Genomic DNA, 21,953 nt, shown 5'->3' on the forward strand with positions numbered 1-21,953 from the left:
GCTCTTGATCAACCAATGGTCAAATAAAAATTCTAAAGGGAAATTATTAAAAAAATATTTTGAGACAAATGATAATGGAAATACAACATACCAAATCCTATGGAATGCAACAAAAGCAGTATTAAAAGGAAAATGTATCCACTTCTAGGTTTTTAATTTTATTTTTGGTTTATAGTTGTTCATAATAATCCTTAATTGTCCTTTGTATTACTGTGGAATCAGGTGTACTAGCTCCCTTTTCACCTCTGATTTTTTTGTTGCTGTTGTTTGGGTCTTTTTCTTTGTTTCTTGGTTAGTCTAGCTAACAGTTTGTAAATTTAGTATTTCTTATAAAAAAAAAACTTCATTTCTTTAATCTTTTATGTGATATTCCTTTTTTTCCATTATAATTTCTGTTCTAACCTTTGTTATTTCTTTCCTTCTATTAATTTTGAGTTTTATTTGTTCTTATAGCCTTTGAGTTGCATTGTTCCAATGTTTGTTTGGAATATTTTTCTCTCTTTACTGCACAACTCCCCATCTCTATGTCTATCTGTCTCTCTCTCTTTCCCCCATTTCTTCCCTCCATCCCTCTCTCTTTTTATTTTTAATGTAGGGGCTTATTGCTATAAATATCCTTCTTAGTACTGCTTCTCATGCTTTCCCTAGGTTTTGGTATGTTGTGTTTCCATTTTCATTAGTCTCAAAATATTTTTAAATTGACCTATTGTTCATTCAAGAACATTTTGTTTAGTTTCCATACATTTGTACAATTTCCAAAGCATCTTTTACTTAATTAATTTGCATTTATTCACAGTACTGAGCACTGAGCCTAAGGGTACTCTACCATTGAGTTACATCCCCATCCCTTTTTATTTTTTATTTTGAGACAGAGTCTCACTAAGTTTCTGAGGCCAGTCTTGAACTTGCAATCCGGTAGTTACTGTCTACAGAAAAACCTACTAGACCTATTTATGAGGGAGAACTGAGATTTTAGCAATACTGAACTTTCCAGTGAATATGGAAAATATTTCTGTTTGTTTATGTTTGCTCTAATTTCTCTGTTATGTTTTGTAGTTTTGGAATACAAACTCCTGCACATCTTTTATTAAATATGTTTCTGAGTAATTTATGGTTTTTGTACTGTTGTTAATAAAACTTTTGAAATTTTCATTTTAATTGCATGTTCTAGCATATAAAAATAAATTAATTTTGTATATAACTTCTTATGTTATGGCCTTTCCATATTTCCATATTTTAAAGTTGTATATTGCTTAATATTTTCATGATGAATAGTCTTGTTATCTGGAAGCTGAGATAATCTATTTCTATTTTTATGCCTTTTATTTTTTGTTTTAATGCAGTAGATTGGTCCTCCAGTATAATTTGTATTAATTTTATTTATTTTTTGTTTATATGCTGATTGTCTTGATAGTTGTTACCATATGGAACCAACCTTCTATTCCCAGGATAAACCTCATGTGATAATAATATGTTTACTTTTATATATATTTGGATTTAATTTGTCATGTTTTATTAAAAATATTTGCATATACTTTATAAGGAATAGTGATTCATAAATTTTTTTCTTGTTGCATTTTTGGCAAGTTTTGGTAATCAGAGATACTCTTGCCTACAGAGGTAGAATCCATATTTTGAAAAACTTTGAAGGATTGATTTTATTTCTTACTTACAATAAATTTCACTGGTAAATTTACCCAAGCTTATATTTCATTTGTAAAACTAATTATTACAAATTGTATTACTACACCTGTAATCCCAGTGGCTTGAGAGGCTGAGGCAGGAGGATGGTGAATTCAAAGCCAGCCTCAGGAACTTAGTGAGGTCCTAAGTAACTTAGTGAGACTCTGTCTCAAAATAAAATATAAAAATGTTGGGAATGTGGCTCAGAGGTTAAGCGTCCCTCAATTTATTTCCTAGTACCAAAGAGGAAAAAAAAAGGTTATTCAGATTTTTTTAAACTTCCCTCTGTTTCAGATTAAGAAATTCATGTTACATCCTTGTTGTCCAATTTAGTAATATGAATTGATGATAACTTTCTTATCTTGTTTAATATTTATAGGCTCTGTAGTGATATATGCTCTTTTATTTCTAATACTGATAATTTATGTCTTCTGTATTTTTCTTACTCAGTCTTGCTTTGGGTTTATTGATTTTTTAATCTTTTTAGACATCCAAATTTTGGCATTAGTACTATTTTTTGTTGCTTATCTTTTTCTAAGGCTTTAATTTTTCTTTTATATTTATAATGTTATTTATTTTCAGTTATTTTGCTCTCCTACATTCCCAAATTTGATGTGTTCTAACTTTGTTTCTTTCAGTGCAAAATATTTTATTTACATTGTGCTTTCTTCTTTGACCTTTGGGTCACTCAAAACTGAATTGTTTTAGTATTTAAGATTTTCTAGATATTTTTGTTTAGTTGCATTATGATTTAATTTTCATTAGATACATATCCAGAAGTAGGAATGTAGAAGCATATGGCAGTTCTGTTTTTAATGATTTGAGGAACATCCATATTTGTTTTCCACTATGGCAGTACCAATTTTCATTCCTATTAAAGAACACATAAGGACTCTGTTTTCTTAACATTCTTGCCACCAGTTTTTATCTTTTGACTTTTAGCTAATAGACATTCTAGTAGGTGTGAGATGATATCTCATTTTGGTTTACATTTCTCTGATGATCAGGGAAAGGTTTTACACTTGATGTACCTACTTGGCATATGCACGTCTTCCTTGGAAAAATGTCTACTCAGGCTCTTTACCAATTGTGTCATTTCTTCTTTTACTATTATTGTTTTATTGTTGAGTTGTATCAGTTCCTTATATGTTTTGGATATTGGACTCTCATTCTATTTTGAGATAGTTTTTGTGTAAGGTGTATAATAAGGATCAAATCTGACATGTGAACATCTCTTAGGAAAGAGACTATGCTTTCCTCATTGTTTTCAGGCAGTATCTTTTCCCATCTCTTCACTTTTATTATATGTGTATGTGTATATGTGTATCCTTAAATGTGAAGTCTATCACTTGTAGGCAGTGTGAAGTTGGGTCTTGATTTTTATCCTTTCAGACACTCTATGCCTTGATTACAGAATTTAATGTTCATATTTAATATTAATATTGGTGGGTAAGGACTTACTATTGCCATTTTTGTCAATAGTAAGTTTTGTTTTTTAGGGGGCTATTTTATAGGTCCTTTTGATCCTTTTTCTTCTCTTGCTATCTTTATTGAATCGATGTGTTGTATGAATTGATAAGTTGTATGCTTTGATGCTTTCTGTTTCTCTTTTGTGTACCTACTAAGATTTTAGCTTCATTGTGGTTACCATGAGATTTATATGAAGGCTCTTATAGTTATAACCATATATAAAAGTATACTTTTACTTGTTTTATGGTTTTGATATCACATTTTAAAACTTTTTATGTTGTTTATCCTTTAACAAATTATTGTAGCTATAGTTATTTTTAGTATTTTTGTGTTTTAGCCTTCATACTAGAGTTGTGATTTACTTACCACCATGAGAATATTTAGAGTATTCTGAATTTTACTATATACTTACATTTACCAGTGAATTTTATTATTTCATGTGTTTTTATGTTACTAATTAGCATCCTTTCATTTCAGCTTGAAGAACTCCCTTTAGCATTTCTTATATAGCAGGTCTAGTGGTGAACTCCTTCAGCTTTTGTTTGTCTGGGAAAATCTTTATCTCTCCTTCATTTCTGAAGGACAGCTTTGTCAGGTAAAGTATTCTTGGTTGGAAGTTTTTTCTTTCAGCCCGATGAACGTACCATCGTATTCTCTGCTGGCCTGCAAGGATTGCAGAGAAATCTTTTAGTAGACCTTTGAAGTTCCTTTGTAAGTGGTGAACTTTTTTTTTTTTTTCTTGTTTCTTTCAACATTTCTTTTCTTTTATTTATTTACTTGGTACTGGGGAATTGAACCCAGTGGCACTTTACCATTGAGCTCCATTCCCGGTCCTTTTTATTTTATATTTTGAGACAGGGTCTCACTAAGTTGTTGAGGCTGACCTTGAACTTACAGTCCTCCTGACTCAGCCTCCAGAGTCACAAGGATTACAGTTGTGTACCATCATGCCTGACATTTTCCTTGGTTTTTGATAGTTTGATTTTATCTTTGTGAAATCTTTGGTTGAACCTTATTGGAAAACTTTATACTTCATGTACCTGGATGTCCATTTCTCTTGTTATATTTGGGGATTTTCAGCTATTATTTCTTTGCATAATCTTTCTTTTTTCTTTTCTCTCTTTTCTCCTATCAGGATTCCCATAATGTGAATGTTACAGTTATTTTAAACTTCTCATTGTTTTCATGTTTTGCTTATTTTCTAATTTCAGTGAATTGTCCATCTGCTGTCTTGTAGCTTCTTTAAACTCCCCACCACCACCATCACCACCATGCTGCTGGGAATTGAACCCAAGGCCTCATGCACTCTAAGTTCATGCTCTATTAACCGAGTACACTTCCAACCCAAACAATTATCTTTAATTATTTGACAAACCATTTACAAATCTCCATTTCTTTATGGTTAGTTACTGGACTATTATTGTGTTCCTTTGGTGATATCATATTTTTTGCATTTTCTTGTTTTTTGAAGTCTTGTGTCTTCACATCTGAAGAACTTACCTCCTGTATCTTTACTGACTGGATCCTGGAATGATGCATCTTTTCCAAATAGCCCAGTTAGGAATTCTGAGCTCCATCAGGACTTGATTATCATCATGTCTATTCTACAGCTCTTTTTTCCTCTTGAGGAAAAATTCTTAAGATGATATGCTCTCTCTGGATCCCACAAAGCTAATGCTAAAGAGCCTCTTGTTTATTTTCTCTAGGGTGGTGCCCATTAAAATGCCTAAGTTGTGTGCCTTTGTGAGTCCCACAAAGCTGAGCCAGATGTCCTTGTTAGGCCCTTGCACTCACCATCTATGAGGTCATGCTTTGACTGCTGGCCTTAGGGAATGGGCAGTAGATAGGCAGAGTTTTGGAGGTGCCCAAGGGCCATTTGTGGAAAAGTCTATAGGTATGCATGGACTTTCTGATAGAGTCAATGGAGTAGTTAGTTATGCCTCTCTTCTCTGCTTCCAGTTCATCCATGCCTATCACCTCAGTATTCTGGGTGGAATGAGAAGGAAGTGGGACTCCTGGAAGTATCCCGCAGAGCAGGGCAACCTAGTGATCACTCTTTTGTCTTTTTCCTGTGGGAGAAATCATGAGCTGAGTGGTCTCTATTTTCACTGAGCCATGCTACTTTGAGGGAGGTGTGATGCAATCAGGGTGAAACTATTCTTAAATCCCTTCAGTGTACCTGTTTTTGGAATTTTTGTTCTAATGGTATGCTGGAACTTCTCCACTGTATTCTTAGACTCCCACAAAGGTACTCTCATCTAAGGGTAGTTATAAAAATCAATGCTTCTGTAAAAGATGTTAAAGTGTTCCTGTTTGTCCATCTTACTGTTGTCACCCAGCAGCATGTCTTCTAAAAGCTCATTATGTCAGAACAAAGGTGAACACATCATCAGCAATAAGCAAAGAAGAAATTTATTCTTATTTTATGACGTAGTTGGCTAAGGGGTACAACCAGAATATTTATATGTCCTTCCTATCAAATATGTTAAAGTTGAGTAAACAAAAATGCCAAGTTCTCTTTTTAAAGCTTGACATATAAAATGCTGCAGTAAATTCCAAATTATAATAATTAACAATGATAAAAGAACTATATCAGTTAGTAATGAACATTCATGAAAATGTAGAGAAATTTTATTGATAAGAATCTTATAAAATAAATATATATAGTTTGACTATCATTTCAGGAAGAAATTATTATATTTACTGCTTGTTGTTTCTGTGACCAGTATAGCAAAATGTATAATTAACCTAAGCCTAAAAATAACATTATAAGTTATGTAGAAGCTTTCACTGGAGATGAAAGAAAACATGGACTCAGACCAGAGGTTATAAACTGATAGTTTAAGAGCCAGTTTTGCCAACAGTTAAAATTCAGAAGAGTTTACATTGAAAAGATCTAGGGTTTCATCTTCTCTTGAAGTAACAGTGTCTGATAACACTGGGACATCTTTTTGCTTGGCATTTTAACTGTAAGAGCTATCTCCTAGTGTAATGTATGCTCTGTTTTATTCTTGACTACACCACTCAGTCTCCTCCCTTAGTTTACATGCTTCCACCTGGGAGCAACCTGGTTTCTAAGAAATTCACTGAGACCTGTGCTTAAGATTTCATTTCTGCTGTTATTATTTTATTAAAAGTAGTCTTTTTTATTTCAAAGAGAATTTGTCATTCTACTTATAATAAGGCCAAAATGTTTTAAATTTTATGAAGTAAAGATTTTAAAGAAAATATTCTTACATTATAATTTCTGGCAATAATTACACATTTGTAAATACTAGCTTTACCATGTGCTGTTTTCATTACAATAAGTCCACATCTATTTCTATTTTCTGATATACTGTAAAGTCATAATATGTACTGTTTGTTAATTGCTATTATTTTGCCTATTTTTAACTTCACCATTAAAAAATACAAATTTCTATGTTAAAATGAAAATGCTCAAGTTATTAAATGCAATTGTTCACAAAATAACATTAGATATTGTTTTACTATTGTTTCAGATTTGTCTAATTATTTATCATATAAGAATTATTCAAATTTAATTCTATAGTTACTTTTTTAAAAAAGTATCTTTGTTTTGTTTGTTTATTTTTACATGGTGCTAAGGATCAAACCCAGTGCCTCACATATGTGAGGCAAGTGCTCTGCCACTGAGCCACAACCCCAGCCCTATAATTACTTTTATCTTTGATTTGCTAATCTCACAAACATTTATCTCTATGCTAAAGCCAAGCTCATTAAGTGTGATAAAATAAGACAGGTACAAACTTAGTTTTGTTTTATAACTACCATATCCTGGCAGTGTTTTTGTATTAGCTTCAGAAGCATATGTAACAAAAATTCTTATTTGTTATACAAATTCTTATTTGTTCTTTGCTTCAAGATTCTCTCTCTCTTTTTTAAGAATTTCTTTTTTAGTTGTGGATGGACACAATACCTTTATTTTGTTTTTCTGTATTTTTATGTGGTTCTGAGGATCGAACCCAGTGCCTCACACATGGTAGGCGAGAGCTCTACCACTGAGCCACAACCCTAGCCCCTGTTTCAAGACTCTTTACACTTTATTTATTTAGTATTTTAACATTGTTTTTCTTCTATACATGTTTTAAACATTCAAGTACTTCCACTGTGATTCTTTTTTGACCTAAAATATATTGTCAATATATAGGGAAAGTACCTGAAAATGTTAGATCTTCTCAGAAAGTCATCCTTTAAGTTGCATAATCAATGAAAATAAACATGAATTTTTTATGGCATGTGCAATACATTAGATTTGATTCCCAGAACTGAGAGAGAGAGGGAGAGAGAGAGAGAGAGAGAGAGACTTTCATATCTAGGTGTATAGTCAGGGAATAGTGCTTATGTGAACTATGAATTTGCATTTGATAATACTGAATCACCATTCAGTAGGAGATCCATTCCATTTTTTTCTCCTTTATTTATTTCTCCAGGTGGGGTAAAACCTTGTGCATTAAACTGCTTGGCTGAAGGTTACAATTTCTACACTGAGCGTGCCCCTGCAGTGATTGATGGGACCCAATGCAATGCGGACTCACTGGATATCTGTATCAATGGAGAGTGCAAGGTTGCTCAGATTTTACTCTTCTTTGTTGGGATTTTTGAGACCTTTCTTTTTCTTAGTTAGTAGCTCCTATTTAATTCTATGTTCCATTAAAAAAAAAAAAGCACATTTTAGGGAAATTCAATTTCCAATAAAGGATGACAACATATTTAGTTTGTAGAATGACCCATTCATATTTAAGTACCATGAAAATGAAATTTATTCTGGTATTCTAGTTATGTTTATAGCAATCGACAGGGGTCTGAAATGTTTTGAACTTTAATTTCCATTATTTTTCTGTTCTGTTTACAAACAAAATGACAGAAAAAGAGAGGTAACAAAAATTCAACTCATTCATATGGCTACCATATGTTCTCATTGGAAGATTTTATATATTTTGTATCATAATTCTTCTTCAAACTAAGAAATAGCCATGCTTCTCCTACTTTATCTCCTTTTGAATCATTTATAATGGTTTTCATTATAGTGTTAGTGTTTATATTATTAAAGCATTTACTTTAGAATATTAGTCAAACTTCTTGGAAACTGTGGAAGTAAATCCAAACTATGTTTCTTAAACTTGTGTGTGAATCTTATCATAATAACAAAAGCCACAAAACCTACTGTTCTCATACTTTTTAAAATTTTTGTTTGGTTTTGTTTTACTTTAAAGAGAAACACATAACTAAGTGATACAAACTGAGAAGAGATAAAAGTATTGTCTATTTTGCTTAATCTCATAATTTCTTGGAAAAGCTCCTATCCTTCTAGTTACTTGCCTCCAAATGTATTCCATGATTCATTGTGTGTGTGTGTGTGTGTGTGTGTGTACTTATCTGTGTGTGCAAGGGTACTTTATTTCCTTGAAGAAGAAAGTTGGTTTTGTGACAATACAAACTTCAGGAATTACATGTATGATATCAATGGCTAATGGCAAATGTACAAATTTAAGCACCTAAATATATACCAAATATATATTTTAAATCCACATTTTTATAAATAAATGCAAAATTTAAAGGTGGTATTTCAGCTTCTTAAATTGTATGCTACATCTTCTTTTTGCTTATGGCAATTTTATTCACCGAGTAGGAAAAGATACTTATTTTTAAAGATTTACCCAAATGTGACTTTCACAACAAATCTTCAACACTAACAATTGGATTAAGTAGAACAAAACATATTCTCAGTCAGGACTCTTGCTGTTATGACCCTATAGAGGATCATAGTCATTTTTTCTTAGTTTTTAGATTTCTTGGTTGAGAGTACAAGACCCTGTTGCTAATAAATTATAATAATATTTTAAGAATTAGAGCATGATATCTACAAGTGAAGGAGAGATCTAAGTTAGAAATATAGGCATACATTTTTAGGGAATCAAATTTTTTTTCCTTAAACCTAGATGTTGAGAAATATTAGCTGATAATTATTGGTGAGTAAAAGTAAATGGAAAAGTATTTCCTATTTTATTTTCTTTACTGGAAAAACTAGTAAATCAGTCAGTTATATATATATTAGTTATGGTTTCAAGAATTTCTATTTTTTTATGCACTAAATATTCTTCTCTATTTTCAGCATGTAGGTTGTGATAATATTTTGGGATCTGATGCTAGGGAAGATAGATGTCGTGTTTGTGGAGGGGATGGAAGCACATGTGATGCCATTGAAGGGTTCTTCAATGACTCCTTGCCCAGAGGAGGTGAGTGTATAGAGAGAGAATTCTTCCTCTGGTATACTTGGAACAGCCCGAACACTTGGTTTTTCCTCCCACTTAATTTTTAATTTTCTTTATTTAGGCAGATAGTGTTTTCAGTCACTTAAGTATTAAATATGACTTCATGTAAAACAGAAGAGAGACCAGTAGAGTGGAGGAAAGGGATCCAAACGGGGGGAGGAGGAGAGGGAAAGAAAGGAGAGATACTGGGTAACAATATTGATTCCATCATGTTGTTACATTGTGTACATATATGAATATGTAATAATCCCACTATTATGTATAATTATAATGCACCAATAAACATGTGAGATATTTTAAAAATAAAAATAAGTAAAAATGATATTCATATATTTATATAAGATGTTTTAAGGAAATGTTATTTTCTGTATGACTCCATTTAGCCATATTTCTTTCTTTTCTTTTTTTGTGGTGCTGGGGGTTGAATGAAAGGCAAGCACTCCACCATTGATTGATGCTCAGACCTAGAATTAATATTTTTGTTGTTATTATTGTTATTTTGAGATGGAGTCTCACTGTTACCTAGGCTGGCCTCAAACTCCTGGGCTCAAGCAATCCTCCTACCTCTTGAGTAGCTGGGACCACAGGAATGTGCCACTGTGACAGTTTACCATGTTTCTTTCTTTCTTTTTTTAAATATTTTTAGTTGTAGATAGACACGATACCTTTATTTTATGTATTTATTTTTATGTGGTGCTGAGGATTGAACTCAGTGCCTCACACATGCAAGGCAAGCACTCTACCACTGAGCTACAACCCCAGGCCTGCCATATTTCTTTAAAGTGTGAAAACCCACAGAGTATTGATGAAAGTCATGTGTTGAGAAAAAAAACGATATTATACTTGTTGCGACTTTAAAAAAATATCTCTAATTTTGAGAAAAATCAATACTTTTTCTATAAAATTTATTTATGAATTTGTGAACCCAAAGGAAATTTACCAATAGTTCATAATTTATAAAGTACAGAGTCAAAGAAATAATAATGGAAAAATTAAGAACTGTTATTATTGAATGTTACTAATACTCATTTTCTGGCTGCAGGTACTTATAATTGGCTATCTTCTATGTTCCAGGTTACATGGAAGTGGTACAAATACCAAGAGGGTCTGTTCATATTGAAGTCAGGGAAGTTGCTGTGTCAAAGAATTATATTGGTAAGCTATTTTGCTAGATTTTAAAAATTAATGAGGAAAAGCAGCACAAATCAAGAAGCAAAAAACATACTGCTTCAAGGTAAAACACTCATGCTAAAATGAAGGAAATTCCAAGTTTTATAAGACTACATGTACAGTTGCTAAGCAGAAAAATTAGTGTTTTATTAAGTCTTGCTCTTTGTGTGTGTGTGTAGGTGGTGCTGAGGATCCAACCTAGGGCCTTTTGCATGCTGAGGCAAGCACTCTACCAACTGAGCTACATCCCCAGCCCCTAAATCTTACTCTTAACTGGGTTAATTATTTAATATTTAACTCAATTTTATTGAGTTATAATTTACATATACTAAACCATTATAAGTGTAAATTCACATAATATTACAATTATATGTGTATGTGTGTGTATACACATATTTATTTATCTTTATAAAAATCATGACTAAGGGGCTGGGGTTGTGGCTCAGTGGTAGAGTGCTTGCCTAGCATGCATGAGGCACTGAGTTCAATCCTCAGCACCACATAAAAATAAAGATATTATGTCCACCTAAAACTAAAATATATATATTTTTTTCAAAAATTAAAAAAAACAAACCCATGACTAAGATAATGGAACATTTCTGTGATTCTAAAACTCTTTGATTCCACTTTGTAGTCAAATTCCTTCAGGCAAACATTGATCTATTTTTTGACATTGTATATATTATTTTTAATTATTCTAGCATTTCACATAAATGAGATCATAGAGTAATCTGGCTTTTTTCACTCAACATGGTTTTGAGATTCTTTTATATTGTCGTTTCCATTGTTCATTTCCTTTTTATTGTCTAATAGTATTCTGTTGTGTGAATATACTGTAATTTGTGCATTCACTTATTGATGTATACTTAATTCATATTACTAGTTTTTGACCATTATAAATTGGACATTCATAGGCCAGCTTTATGTGGACCTGTATTTTTATTTCCCCTGGAAAAATTTCTGGGAGTAAAATATCTGAGTCATACGATTTTTAATCTAATATGCAATTACTTTATTGTGGGAAACAGTATGGAGGTTCCTTAAAAAATTAAATAGATTACACAGCACTAAAAAAGAAAAAAATCATGACATTTGCAGGTAAATGGATGGCGTTGGAGAAGATAATGCTAAATGAAGTTAGCCAATCCCCCCCCCCAAAAAATGCCAAATATTTTCTCTGATATAAGGGGGGGGTGGCTCATAGTGGGGTAGGAGGGAAAGCATGGGAGGATTAAATTAATTCTAGATAAGGAAGAGGGGTGGGAGGGAAAGGGAGGAGGAAGGGGCTTAACAAGGGTGGTAGAATGTGATGTCATCCTTATACAAAATACATGTATGAAGATTTGAATTTGGGGCTAACATACCTTATATACAGAGATATTAAAAATTGTGGTATATATATGTATTAAGAATTGTAATGCAAAAAAAAGAGTACATGTGTAATGGCATAAGTTGGTGTGAACATACTGTATGTAGAGAGATACGAAAAATAGTGCTCTATATGTGTAATAAGGATTGTAATGAAATAAATAAATAAATAAAATGCATTATAAAATGAAATTGTGAAAGTGAGGTGGTAGGGGCTGGGGAAGTGGCTCAAATGGTAGCATGCTGGCCTGGCATGCGCGAGGCACTGGGTTATATGGCACCACATAAAAATAGATAAGGATATTGTGTTCACCTAAAAAAACAAAACAAAAAAAATATATATAAAAAAGAAAGTGAGGTGGTAGCAAAGTAAGTCAACAGACAAATAAGTGAACAGAAGAGACTTCTTGAAAGCACCGAGTCATTTATGAAACAACAGCATTGTTCATAAAAAGTGACCAGCCCCATAGGAAAGGATGCGTGATTCAACAAACCTTTTGAGGATAGAGCTACATGGGAGACAAAAACACCAGAGCAAGACCCTTGTCTTGCACCACGATCCCAAATAAACTCCAAATGGACTGACAAATTATAAGCAAAACTTAAAATTAAATAAAATTATAAAGTCCATAAAAATATAAAAATGAATATAAAATTCTTTCCTATTTGTGAGAGTTCTGCTATCTGAAAACCCCTGTGGTAAAAGAAATTCACAACTGACTAGCAAGAAGAACTTATGAGATATGGTTTAAGGACATCAAGGTTAAAATTAATTCTGATGGGAGAGAGACAGAGACAGGCAGACAGACAATGAGCTAGGATGGTAAAATATTCATGGTTCCACCTCGTAGTGAGTGTGTGGACCTCCATTGTAACAAAACTCCCAAACTTTTCATAAAAAATGTTTTAGAAAAAGTGAAAAAAATTAGATAGAAATACCATATAATCCAGTAATCATTTAATTACTTTGAATATATATTAAAAGAAAATACAGGGCTGGGGATGTGGCTCAAGCGGTAGCGTGCTCGCCTGGCATGCGTGCGGCCTGGGTTCGATCCTCAGCACCACATACAAACAAAGATGTTGTGTCCGCCGATAACTAAAAAATAAATATTAAAAATTCTCTCTCTCTCTCTCTCCTATCACTCTCTCTTAAAAAAAAAAAGAAAATACAATCATTATCTCAAAGGGATATTTGCATTTCTATGTTCATTGCAGCATTATCCACAATAGCCAAAGCATAGAAATAACTAAGTTTGTGTTGACAGTTGAGTGGATAAAAAAATTGTGTTATATTTACACAGTGGAATATTATTCTACCTTTAAAAACAAGGAAATCCTGCCATTTGTGATAACATGGATGAACTGGGAGGATATTATACTAATGACATAAGCCAGATGCATAAAGAAAAATACCACAATCTCTTTTATATGTACAATCTGAAAAAGTTAAACTCATGGAAACAGAAAGTACAGATTAGGTACCTTAAATTTATTCAATTTTATTTTTCAGTTATATTTTAAAGCTAGAAAAAAAGAAAGAAATCACTAAACTATTTTCCAAAATGGGTGTATAATTTTATATTCCCACCAGTAATATATATATTAGAGTTCATGTTGTTCTACATCCTATCAATACTTGGTATTGACAGTTTTTAAAATTTTAGCCATATGAATATCTTTTTGTGTGAAGTGACTAAACAAATGTTTTACCTATTTAAAAATTTTTTGAGTTATGAATTATTTATTTATTCTATTCATTTATACATGACAGCAGAATGCTCTTTTATTCATTAGACACAAATGGAGCACAATTTTTTTTTATTTGTTCTACTTAGTTGTACATGTTAACAGACTGCATTACAATTCATTGTACACAAATGGAGCACAACATTTCAATTCTCTGGTTGTACATAGTGTAGAGACGCACCATTTGTGCAATCATACATGTACCTAGGGTAATGATGTCCATCTCATTCCACCATCTCTCCTACCCTCATAATTGCTCCCCTCCCTCCCCTTTGCCCAATCCAAAGTTCCTCCATTCTTCCCATGTACCCCCATCATAGATCAGCATCCACTAATCAGAGAAAACATTTAGCCTTCAGTTTTTGGGGATTGACTTTCTTCACTTAGCATAATATTCTCCAACTTCATCCATTTACCTGCAAGTGCTGTAATTTATTCTCTTTTAATGATGAGTAATATTCCATTGTGTAATATATATCACAGTTTCTGTATTCATTCATCCATTGATGGGCATCTTGGTTGATTCCACAGTTTGGCTATTGTGTGTTGTGCTGCTATGAACATTGATGTGGCTGCATTACTGTAGTATGCTGTTTTTTAAGTCCTTTGGGTATAGATCAAGGAATGGGATAGCTGGGTCAAATGATGGTTCCATTCCAAGTTCTCTAAGGACTCTCCATACTGCTTTCCAGATTGACTACACTAATTTGCAGTCCCACCAGCAATGTATGACTATGCCTTTTCCCCCACATCCTCACCAACACTTATTGTTGGAATTATGAATTCTTTATATAGATCTATCTCCCAGAGGTCTGGGAGTAGGGTAACAGAAAGATGATTGCCAAAGAGAACAAGCTTTCAGTTATGAGATGAATAAATTTAGGAGATTTAATATACCATAATTAATAATAATGTGTTGTATACTGCAAGTTTGCTAGAACAAATTTGCTAGGACAGTATTATTCTTACACATCAAAAGAGGCTACTATGTGAGGTAATATGTTATTTAGCTTGATTGTGGTAATCATTTCACAGTACATACCAGATTATCAGATTATGTACCTTAAGTTTATTCAATTTTATTTTTTGGTTATATTTTAAATCTGGGGGAAAAAGAAAGAAATCACTAAACTACTTTCTAAAATGGATGTATCATTTTATATTCCCACCAGTAATGTAGTAGTAATATAATGTTGTTCTACATTCTATCAATACTTGGTATTGTCAATTTTTAAAGTTTTAGCCATATGAATATCTTTTTGTGTGAAGTGACTAAACAAATGTTTTACCTATTTAAAAAATTTTTGAGTTATGAATTTTTTATATATTCTGGATACAACTCTCTGTCAAATGTATATTTCATGAATATTTTCTCCTAGTTTGTGGCTTATTTCCTTCCTTCCTTCCTTCCTTCCTTCCTTCCTTCCTTCCTTCCTTCCTTCTTTCTTTTCTTTTCTTTTCTTTTCCTTTCCTTTCCTTTCCTTTCCTTTCTTTTCTTTTCTTTTCTTTTCTTTTCTTTTCTTTTCTTTTCTTTCTTGTACTGGGTGTTCAACCCTGGTGTTCAATCATGTTGAGCAACAGTTGCATCCCTGGCCCTTGCTTACTTATTTTTAAGTGTTGTCTTTTAATTCTGATGAAATATAGTTTATTAAACTTTTATGATTTGTGCTTTCATGTCCTATCTTAGAGATTTTGCCTATTCCAAGGTGGCAAATGTTGTCTTCATGAAACTATACCAACTGGAGGTATAGTTTCATGGTAGAGTGCATGCTTAGCATGTGCAAGGCCCTGGGCTTAGCCACCAGCATCCCTTCTGTCCCCACAAAAAAGTTATAGTTTTAGTTTTTACATGGAGATATGGTCCACTTTTAGTTGATTTTCATATAAGGTAAAAAGTAAGACTTGGGATTTCAGTTTTCCCATATGAATATGTGATTGTTATAGCACCATTTGTTGAAAAGATCATCATTTCCCCATTAAATTACCTTGACACATTTGTTAAAGATCAACAGAACACGTGTATATGGATATATTTTTGGTCGCACCTATTGATCTCTGTGTCTATCCTTAAGCAAAAAAATACACTATATTGAATAATGGAGCTTTTAATGGATCTTGAAATTCAAAAGCATTAGATCCTAAAATTCATATTTCTTTTTCAAAATTAGTCTTTTACATGTTTGTATACATTGTAGAATCCACTTGTCAATTTCTACAAAAAGATTTATGGAATCTATATATTAGTTTGTATAGAATTAACATCCTAAAAATACTGAATTTTCAAGTACACAAAAAGATACACCTGTGTGTTTACTTCAGTCTTTAGATTTTTTCCACCAGTTTTATTTTTATTGTGAAGGTCTTTCACTTGTTAAATCTATCACTCTTTTCTGCTTTTTGACACTATTGCAAATGATAGTGGTATGTTAATTTCTTTCCTTTTATATTGCCCTCATTTCCTAAGACCTAATTATATTCACTTACTACCTCTTATATTTATTTTGTAAATTCATGGATTTTCTAGATAAAGTTTTGAGCAAAGACTATTTTCTATATTTATAATTTTCATGCTTTTTATTTCTTTTCTCTTACCTTGTAATAATGTTCAGGACCTATAACACAATACAATTATAATAGAAGTGAGGAAACTAAATGTCCTTTTGTTATTGAGCTTAAAAGGAAAACATTTTTTTTCCATTATATAGCTTGAAGATTTATGGCTCTTTATTGGTCTTTTTCAAGATTTTATTCATGAATGGGTATTGAATTTTTCTGAATATATTGATATGATTATTATTTTCCTCCTTTCTCTGATAAGGTTGTAAGGGCAGGGGTGAGACTGTAGCTCACTGGCAGAATGCTTGCCTAGCACATGTGAGGCACTGGGTTCAATCCTTAGTGCCACATACAAATAAATAAAATAAAGGAATGCTATCCATCTACAACTACACAAAAAAGTGCATTGATTGATTTTCAGTTACTGAATCCAGTATTTTTTGGATAAAAATTATCTTCTCATGATGTATTATCCTAATATATTCTGAAATTTATTTGCTAATATTTTGTTAAAAAATTTTGATCTACATCCATGAGGGAAATTTGTCTCTGGTCTTGGGATGTTGTTGTTGATGTTGGTATAAACATGGTAAGTGTGGCTTTATAGAAGGAGTTGAGAAGTGTTTCTCTATTTTCTGAAAGCATCTAGGTAAAATTGATATTTTTTCTTAATTTTTGATAGAATTCAACATAAAGCCATTTGGATTGGAGTTTTCTTTGTGGGAAGTTTTAATTCAAAAATTCAGTTTCTGTAATAGTTTTTTAATTTATTGGCATCAGGTTGTATACAGTATTCCCTTATTATTCTTTTTATATCTATAGGATATATAGCAATCATTCTTCTTTTCATTCCTCTTATTGATAACTTAAGTCTTCTTTATCTTTCTTGATCATTCTAATTGGGGCTTATTCATTTTATTGATGTTTTCAAAGAGCAAGCTTATGGTTTAAATGCTTTTCTCTGTTGTTTGTCCATTTTCCATTACTTTAATTTCCACTCTTTATTTCATCATTTCTATTTTTTCAGTTCATTTTTTTTTGGTTTCTCAAGATGAAACTCTTATTATTGATTTTTAATTTTTTCTACTATAAAGTCAGCATTTTCACTTTAAATTTCCCTCTAAACACCACTACTTCACATATATTTTGATGTTGTATTTTCATTATCACTCAATTTAAAATATTTTCTTATTTATTTTATGAACCATACTTTAGAAAATATGATTTAATGTCTAATATCTAAGGGTTTCCTTGATACTTTTCTTTTATTGATCTCTAGTTTAATTCTATTGTAGGAAGAAAATACGCTTTGTATGATTTTAGTGTTTTTGTTCTTGTTGAATTTTGTTTTATGTCCCAGCACACTTTAGAAGGTTATATATTCTGGTGTTACTGAGTTTTCCATAAAATTAGTCAGGTCATTTACATCGATTGAACAGTTTTGTGGAGTATTCTATACTCTTATGTATTTTCAGCCTTCATATTTTAAGCAGTTACTGAAAGAATCCTATTGAAGAATTGTGGATTTGTTTATTTTTCCTGTTAGTTTGTAAGATTTTCCCTCATTTATTTTGAAACTTTGCTGTATGTGCATACACATTTAAGACTGTTAAATCTTCTTGATATGCTGAACATTCTATCATCATTATTAAATTTTCCTCTTTATTCCTGTTTATATTAAGTGGCCCAAAGCCCATTTTCTCTAATACTAATGTAGCCACTTCAGCTCTCTTCTGATCAATGTTTACATAGTAAATCTCTTTCTATCACTTTTTACATCTAGGCACCTCTGTATTTAAAATGTTTCTTATAGACTGCATGTAGTTTGATATTTATTTCTTACTGTATCTAATAGCATTTCTTAACAGCAATCCCTAGATAGGAGAAGGGATTGTCAAATTTTTTTGGTAAAGAACCAGATAGCAGGCTGCGGTTGTGGCTCAATGGTAGAGCGCTTGCCTAGCATGTGCGAGGCCCTGGGTTCGATCCTCAGCACCACATAAAATTAAATAAATAAAATGAAAGTATTGTGTCCAACTACAGTCAAAAAATAAATATTTTTTTTAAAAAGAACCAGATAGCAAATATATTCATCTTTGCAGGACATACAGTCTCTGGCACAACTTTCAGTTCTACCAATGTGAAAGCAGACATAGATGATATGTAAATGAATGGTGTGACTGCATTCCAGTAAAACTTTATATACAAAAACAGATAGTGAGCCATAGTTTGTCAACTCCTTGTTTAGGTCACTTATATTTAATGTAATTATCAATATTATTGAATATAAGCCTACAACCTTGCTATTTTTCCATTTGTTCTGGGTGTTTTTCTATTTTATTTTCCTTTCATATATTTTTTCAGCTTAATCAAGTGTTTTTTAGCCTTCCATTTGATCTCTACCAATGGTTTGAGGCTTATTAGCTTTACTTATTTGTTCTATTTGATTAGTGGTTACTCTAGGATTTACAAAATGCATCTTTATCATAGTATACCTTCAAATAATGTTACACCATCTTGTTTGTAATCTAAGACTCTTAAAACATTTTCTTCCATTGTTCCCTTTCATCTGTTGTGCTATTTTTTACTTTTCCTTGTGTTACAAATTCTATCATACATTGTTATTGTTTTTGTTTAAAAGAGTCAATTATTAGACAGGGGGTTTAGCTTAGAGGCTTGGAACCACAAGAAAAAAAAAGTCAGCTATCTTTTTTAAAAAGTTAAAAAATAAGAAAAATTATTTTAGAGCAATCCATATATTTACCATCATCTGGCATTCTTCTTTTGTATAGATCTGAGTTTATATTTGATGTTTGTGTATGTGTGTGTGTGTTTATAATATCTTCTAATTTCTTATTGTATTTATATTTTTCTTATAAATTATTGAATATACTTATAATAACTGCTTGATAATTATTTCCCCCTAATTTCATAAGTTTTCCCATTTCCAAGTCTGTTTCTTTTGCTCAGAATTTTTCCTGGCTTCATTCACATTTTCCTGCTTTTTGCATTGCTAGTCATTTTTCATCTGATGTTGTTCATGGTATTTCTGTGTTGAGATTTTGTTTTATATCTTTAAAGTGTGTTAAGTAACTTGTAGGTCAGTTTTGAGCTTTGTTTAGGTGAATCCAAAACAGCCTTTAACCTATAATTTTGTTAGCTCTACTATGTAAAAGGCATGATTCTTCTTAGATCTCTGCTGAATGCCCTGGTGGTTGAAGTGCAGTGTTTCTGCTTATAGTTCCCTAGTAGTTTGCTTGATTTTTTGGTTGTTTCCTGGCATTCTGAAATTTTATCATACACACATACAGACTAGCGACATATTTCCTCCCTCTATTCTGTTTCTCTGGTCCTACAAATTCCTGTGTTCTTGACCTTCCCAATTTCTTTTCTGTCTTCGTAACTTGGTGAGACCACCATGCCCTGCTTGGATTCTCCAATTCTACGCTGACAGAATGGCTCCAGGCAGAAGCTGGGGAGATCACAGCCTGTGCACAACCTTTCCAGTGTCTAAGAATAGCAGATGCATTTATTTTATGAGTTTTATGGCTGTATATGGGGCAGCAAGTCCAGTACGTGGGAATAGTGAAAGTGCTCTTTGTTTGATGTTTGATCCTTTCACTCAGGTTTAATCTCTCTAGAAACCCCTAGTGAGACCTAAATGAATTATTATTCCATTTAGAATATCATTACCTTTCCCATAAAGCTTTCTAAAATTAAGAATATATCCAGAGCACATCTTGAAACAGGATACCAGTAATATCAGACTTTTCTGTTATTTAAGAAGATTCCTTTATTTTTACACTGTAAGTTTAGGCTATTTTCTGTAGACCAAGACTCAAAATAAAAATGCAAATCTCTTTTCCCCTTTAATAATTCCTGCTCATGGGGCTGGGGATGTGGCTCAAGCGGTAGTGCGCTCGCCTGGCATGCGTGCTGCCCAGGTTCGATCCCCAGCACCACATATAAACAAAGATGTTGTGTCTGTCAAAAACTAAAAAATAAATATTCTCTCTCTCTTTCTCTCTCTCTCTCTCAAAAAAAAATAATGATAATTCCTGCTCATAATGCCATATGCTCCTCCTTTAGTCTAGTCTTATTTAGTGTTTCTTAAATGCTTGCTTTTTTTCCTAAGCTACATTATGATACAACTAATTAGGATCTTTTCTTTTTGTAGTTGAGAAAATGGGAAGTGAGAGTTCAAATTGAAGGAGAATTCTAAATTTCTGAGAGTTGTTTTGTTTTCATTTTTATTTTTACTATTTTACATAACTCAGGTTCAGATATCCTTATAAAACCTAAATAATTTTGGTGTTTTATATGAGAAGAAAAATAACTGAGAGTGAGAGAGCTGAAAATAAAAATTGTAAAAATGCAAAAAAAAAAAAAAAATTCAAGGCCGAATAATCCTTAAATTTGGTTGAAATATTCCTATTTCAAAAGATTAATTAGCTTGATTTGTTTATTTACTTGTTTGTTTGTAAATAATTTTCACTACATATCTGAAATTAAGAAAGTGCAAATATATTTGTCAGGCATAAGGGGAGTAAGGCTGATGAAAATGGCCTATGATATTAAGGAAAGGAGGTAGAGGTCCAGAGAGTCAGAAAGACTCTCTGAAACATAACCTTTTAGTTCTTTTGTTATGCTTATTCATCTAAGTTAGCATACTAACAAATAATTTAATTGACATTTTTATCACTGACTTATTTGTAGCCATTTTATATAGTAATGCTAAAAACACTTTTTTGGCCCTATATATTTTTAAACTTTTAAAATAAATAAACATGTACACACACACACACACATACATATCCTGTAGAAGTTTCAAAAAATTATATGTGCATCTGTGTGCACCCTTGTGTGTAGGGATGAAACCCAGGGCCTAATCCATACTAGGCAAGTGTTCTACCTCTGAGTGACAACCCCAGCCTCCTTCCTTTATAGTTTCTGAGTTTCTTTTCATGCTTAGAAAATTTTCTTATACCCTAATGTTATAAGGAATAAAAGGTCTCCCATATTTTCTTCTTGCATTTTATGATTTAACTACATTTACATTTAAATATTTATTCATGTGACATTTATTATTTCTATTTTTTAGCTCTCTTTTTATTGAGGTAGAATTCATATTACATAAAATTAATCATTGAAAGTTAATAATTCCATGGCCTTTAGAACACCACAAAACATTTTTATCACCCAAAAGAAAACCCTGTGTTCGTTAAGCAGTTATCTACATTCTCCCCATCCTGTATGCCTGGAAACCACCAATGTGCTTTCTGTCTCTGGATTTTTACCTATTCTGAATATTTTATGTAAATGGAAACATACAATATATAACTATTTTCTGTCTGGCTTCTTCCACTTAGCATAATATTTTTGAGGTTCGTCCCATTATAGAGTGTATCAATCAATACTTCATTCTTTTTCATGGCTGTTGTATTGTATACACCATAATTTGTTTATCTTTTCATTCATTGGTGGCTTTGGGGTTGTTTACATCTTTTCCCACTGGGAATAGTATTACTATGAATATATATACAAATATTTGAGTACCTGTTTTTAATTCTTTCAGATATCTACCTAGGAGTAGAATTGTGACATTTATTTATTTATAAAGAATGAGATATAGATTCAATTTTTTCCCCAAAAGCCTAGTCCTTT

General features: G+C 32.0%; 1 protein-coding gene across 1 annotated transcript in view; it reads left to right on the forward strand.

Moving 5' to 3' along the window:
- Adamts6 (ADAM metallopeptidase with thrombospondin type 1 motif 6) overlaps window positions 1-21,953 on the forward strand; it is a 270,679-nt gene that overhangs the window by 195,355 nt on the left and 53,371 nt on the right. Inside the window, exons 15-17 of the mRNA XM_076856114.1 lie at window positions 7,605-7,738; window positions 9,287-9,410; window positions 10,521-10,601. Coding sequence (XP_076712229.1) covers window positions 7,605-7,738; window positions 9,287-9,410; window positions 10,521-10,601 — 339 coding nt within the window. The remainder of the gene's footprint in view (window positions 1-7,604; window positions 7,739-9,286; window positions 9,411-10,520; window positions 10,602-21,953) is intronic.

This window comes from Callospermophilus lateralis, chromosome 5 (assembly GCF_048772815.1).
Source record: "Callospermophilus lateralis isolate mCalLat2 chromosome 5, mCalLat2.hap1, whole genome shotgun sequence".
Classification (NCBI taxonomy): domain Eukaryota; kingdom Metazoa; phylum Chordata; class Mammalia; order Rodentia; family Sciuridae; genus Callospermophilus; species Callospermophilus lateralis.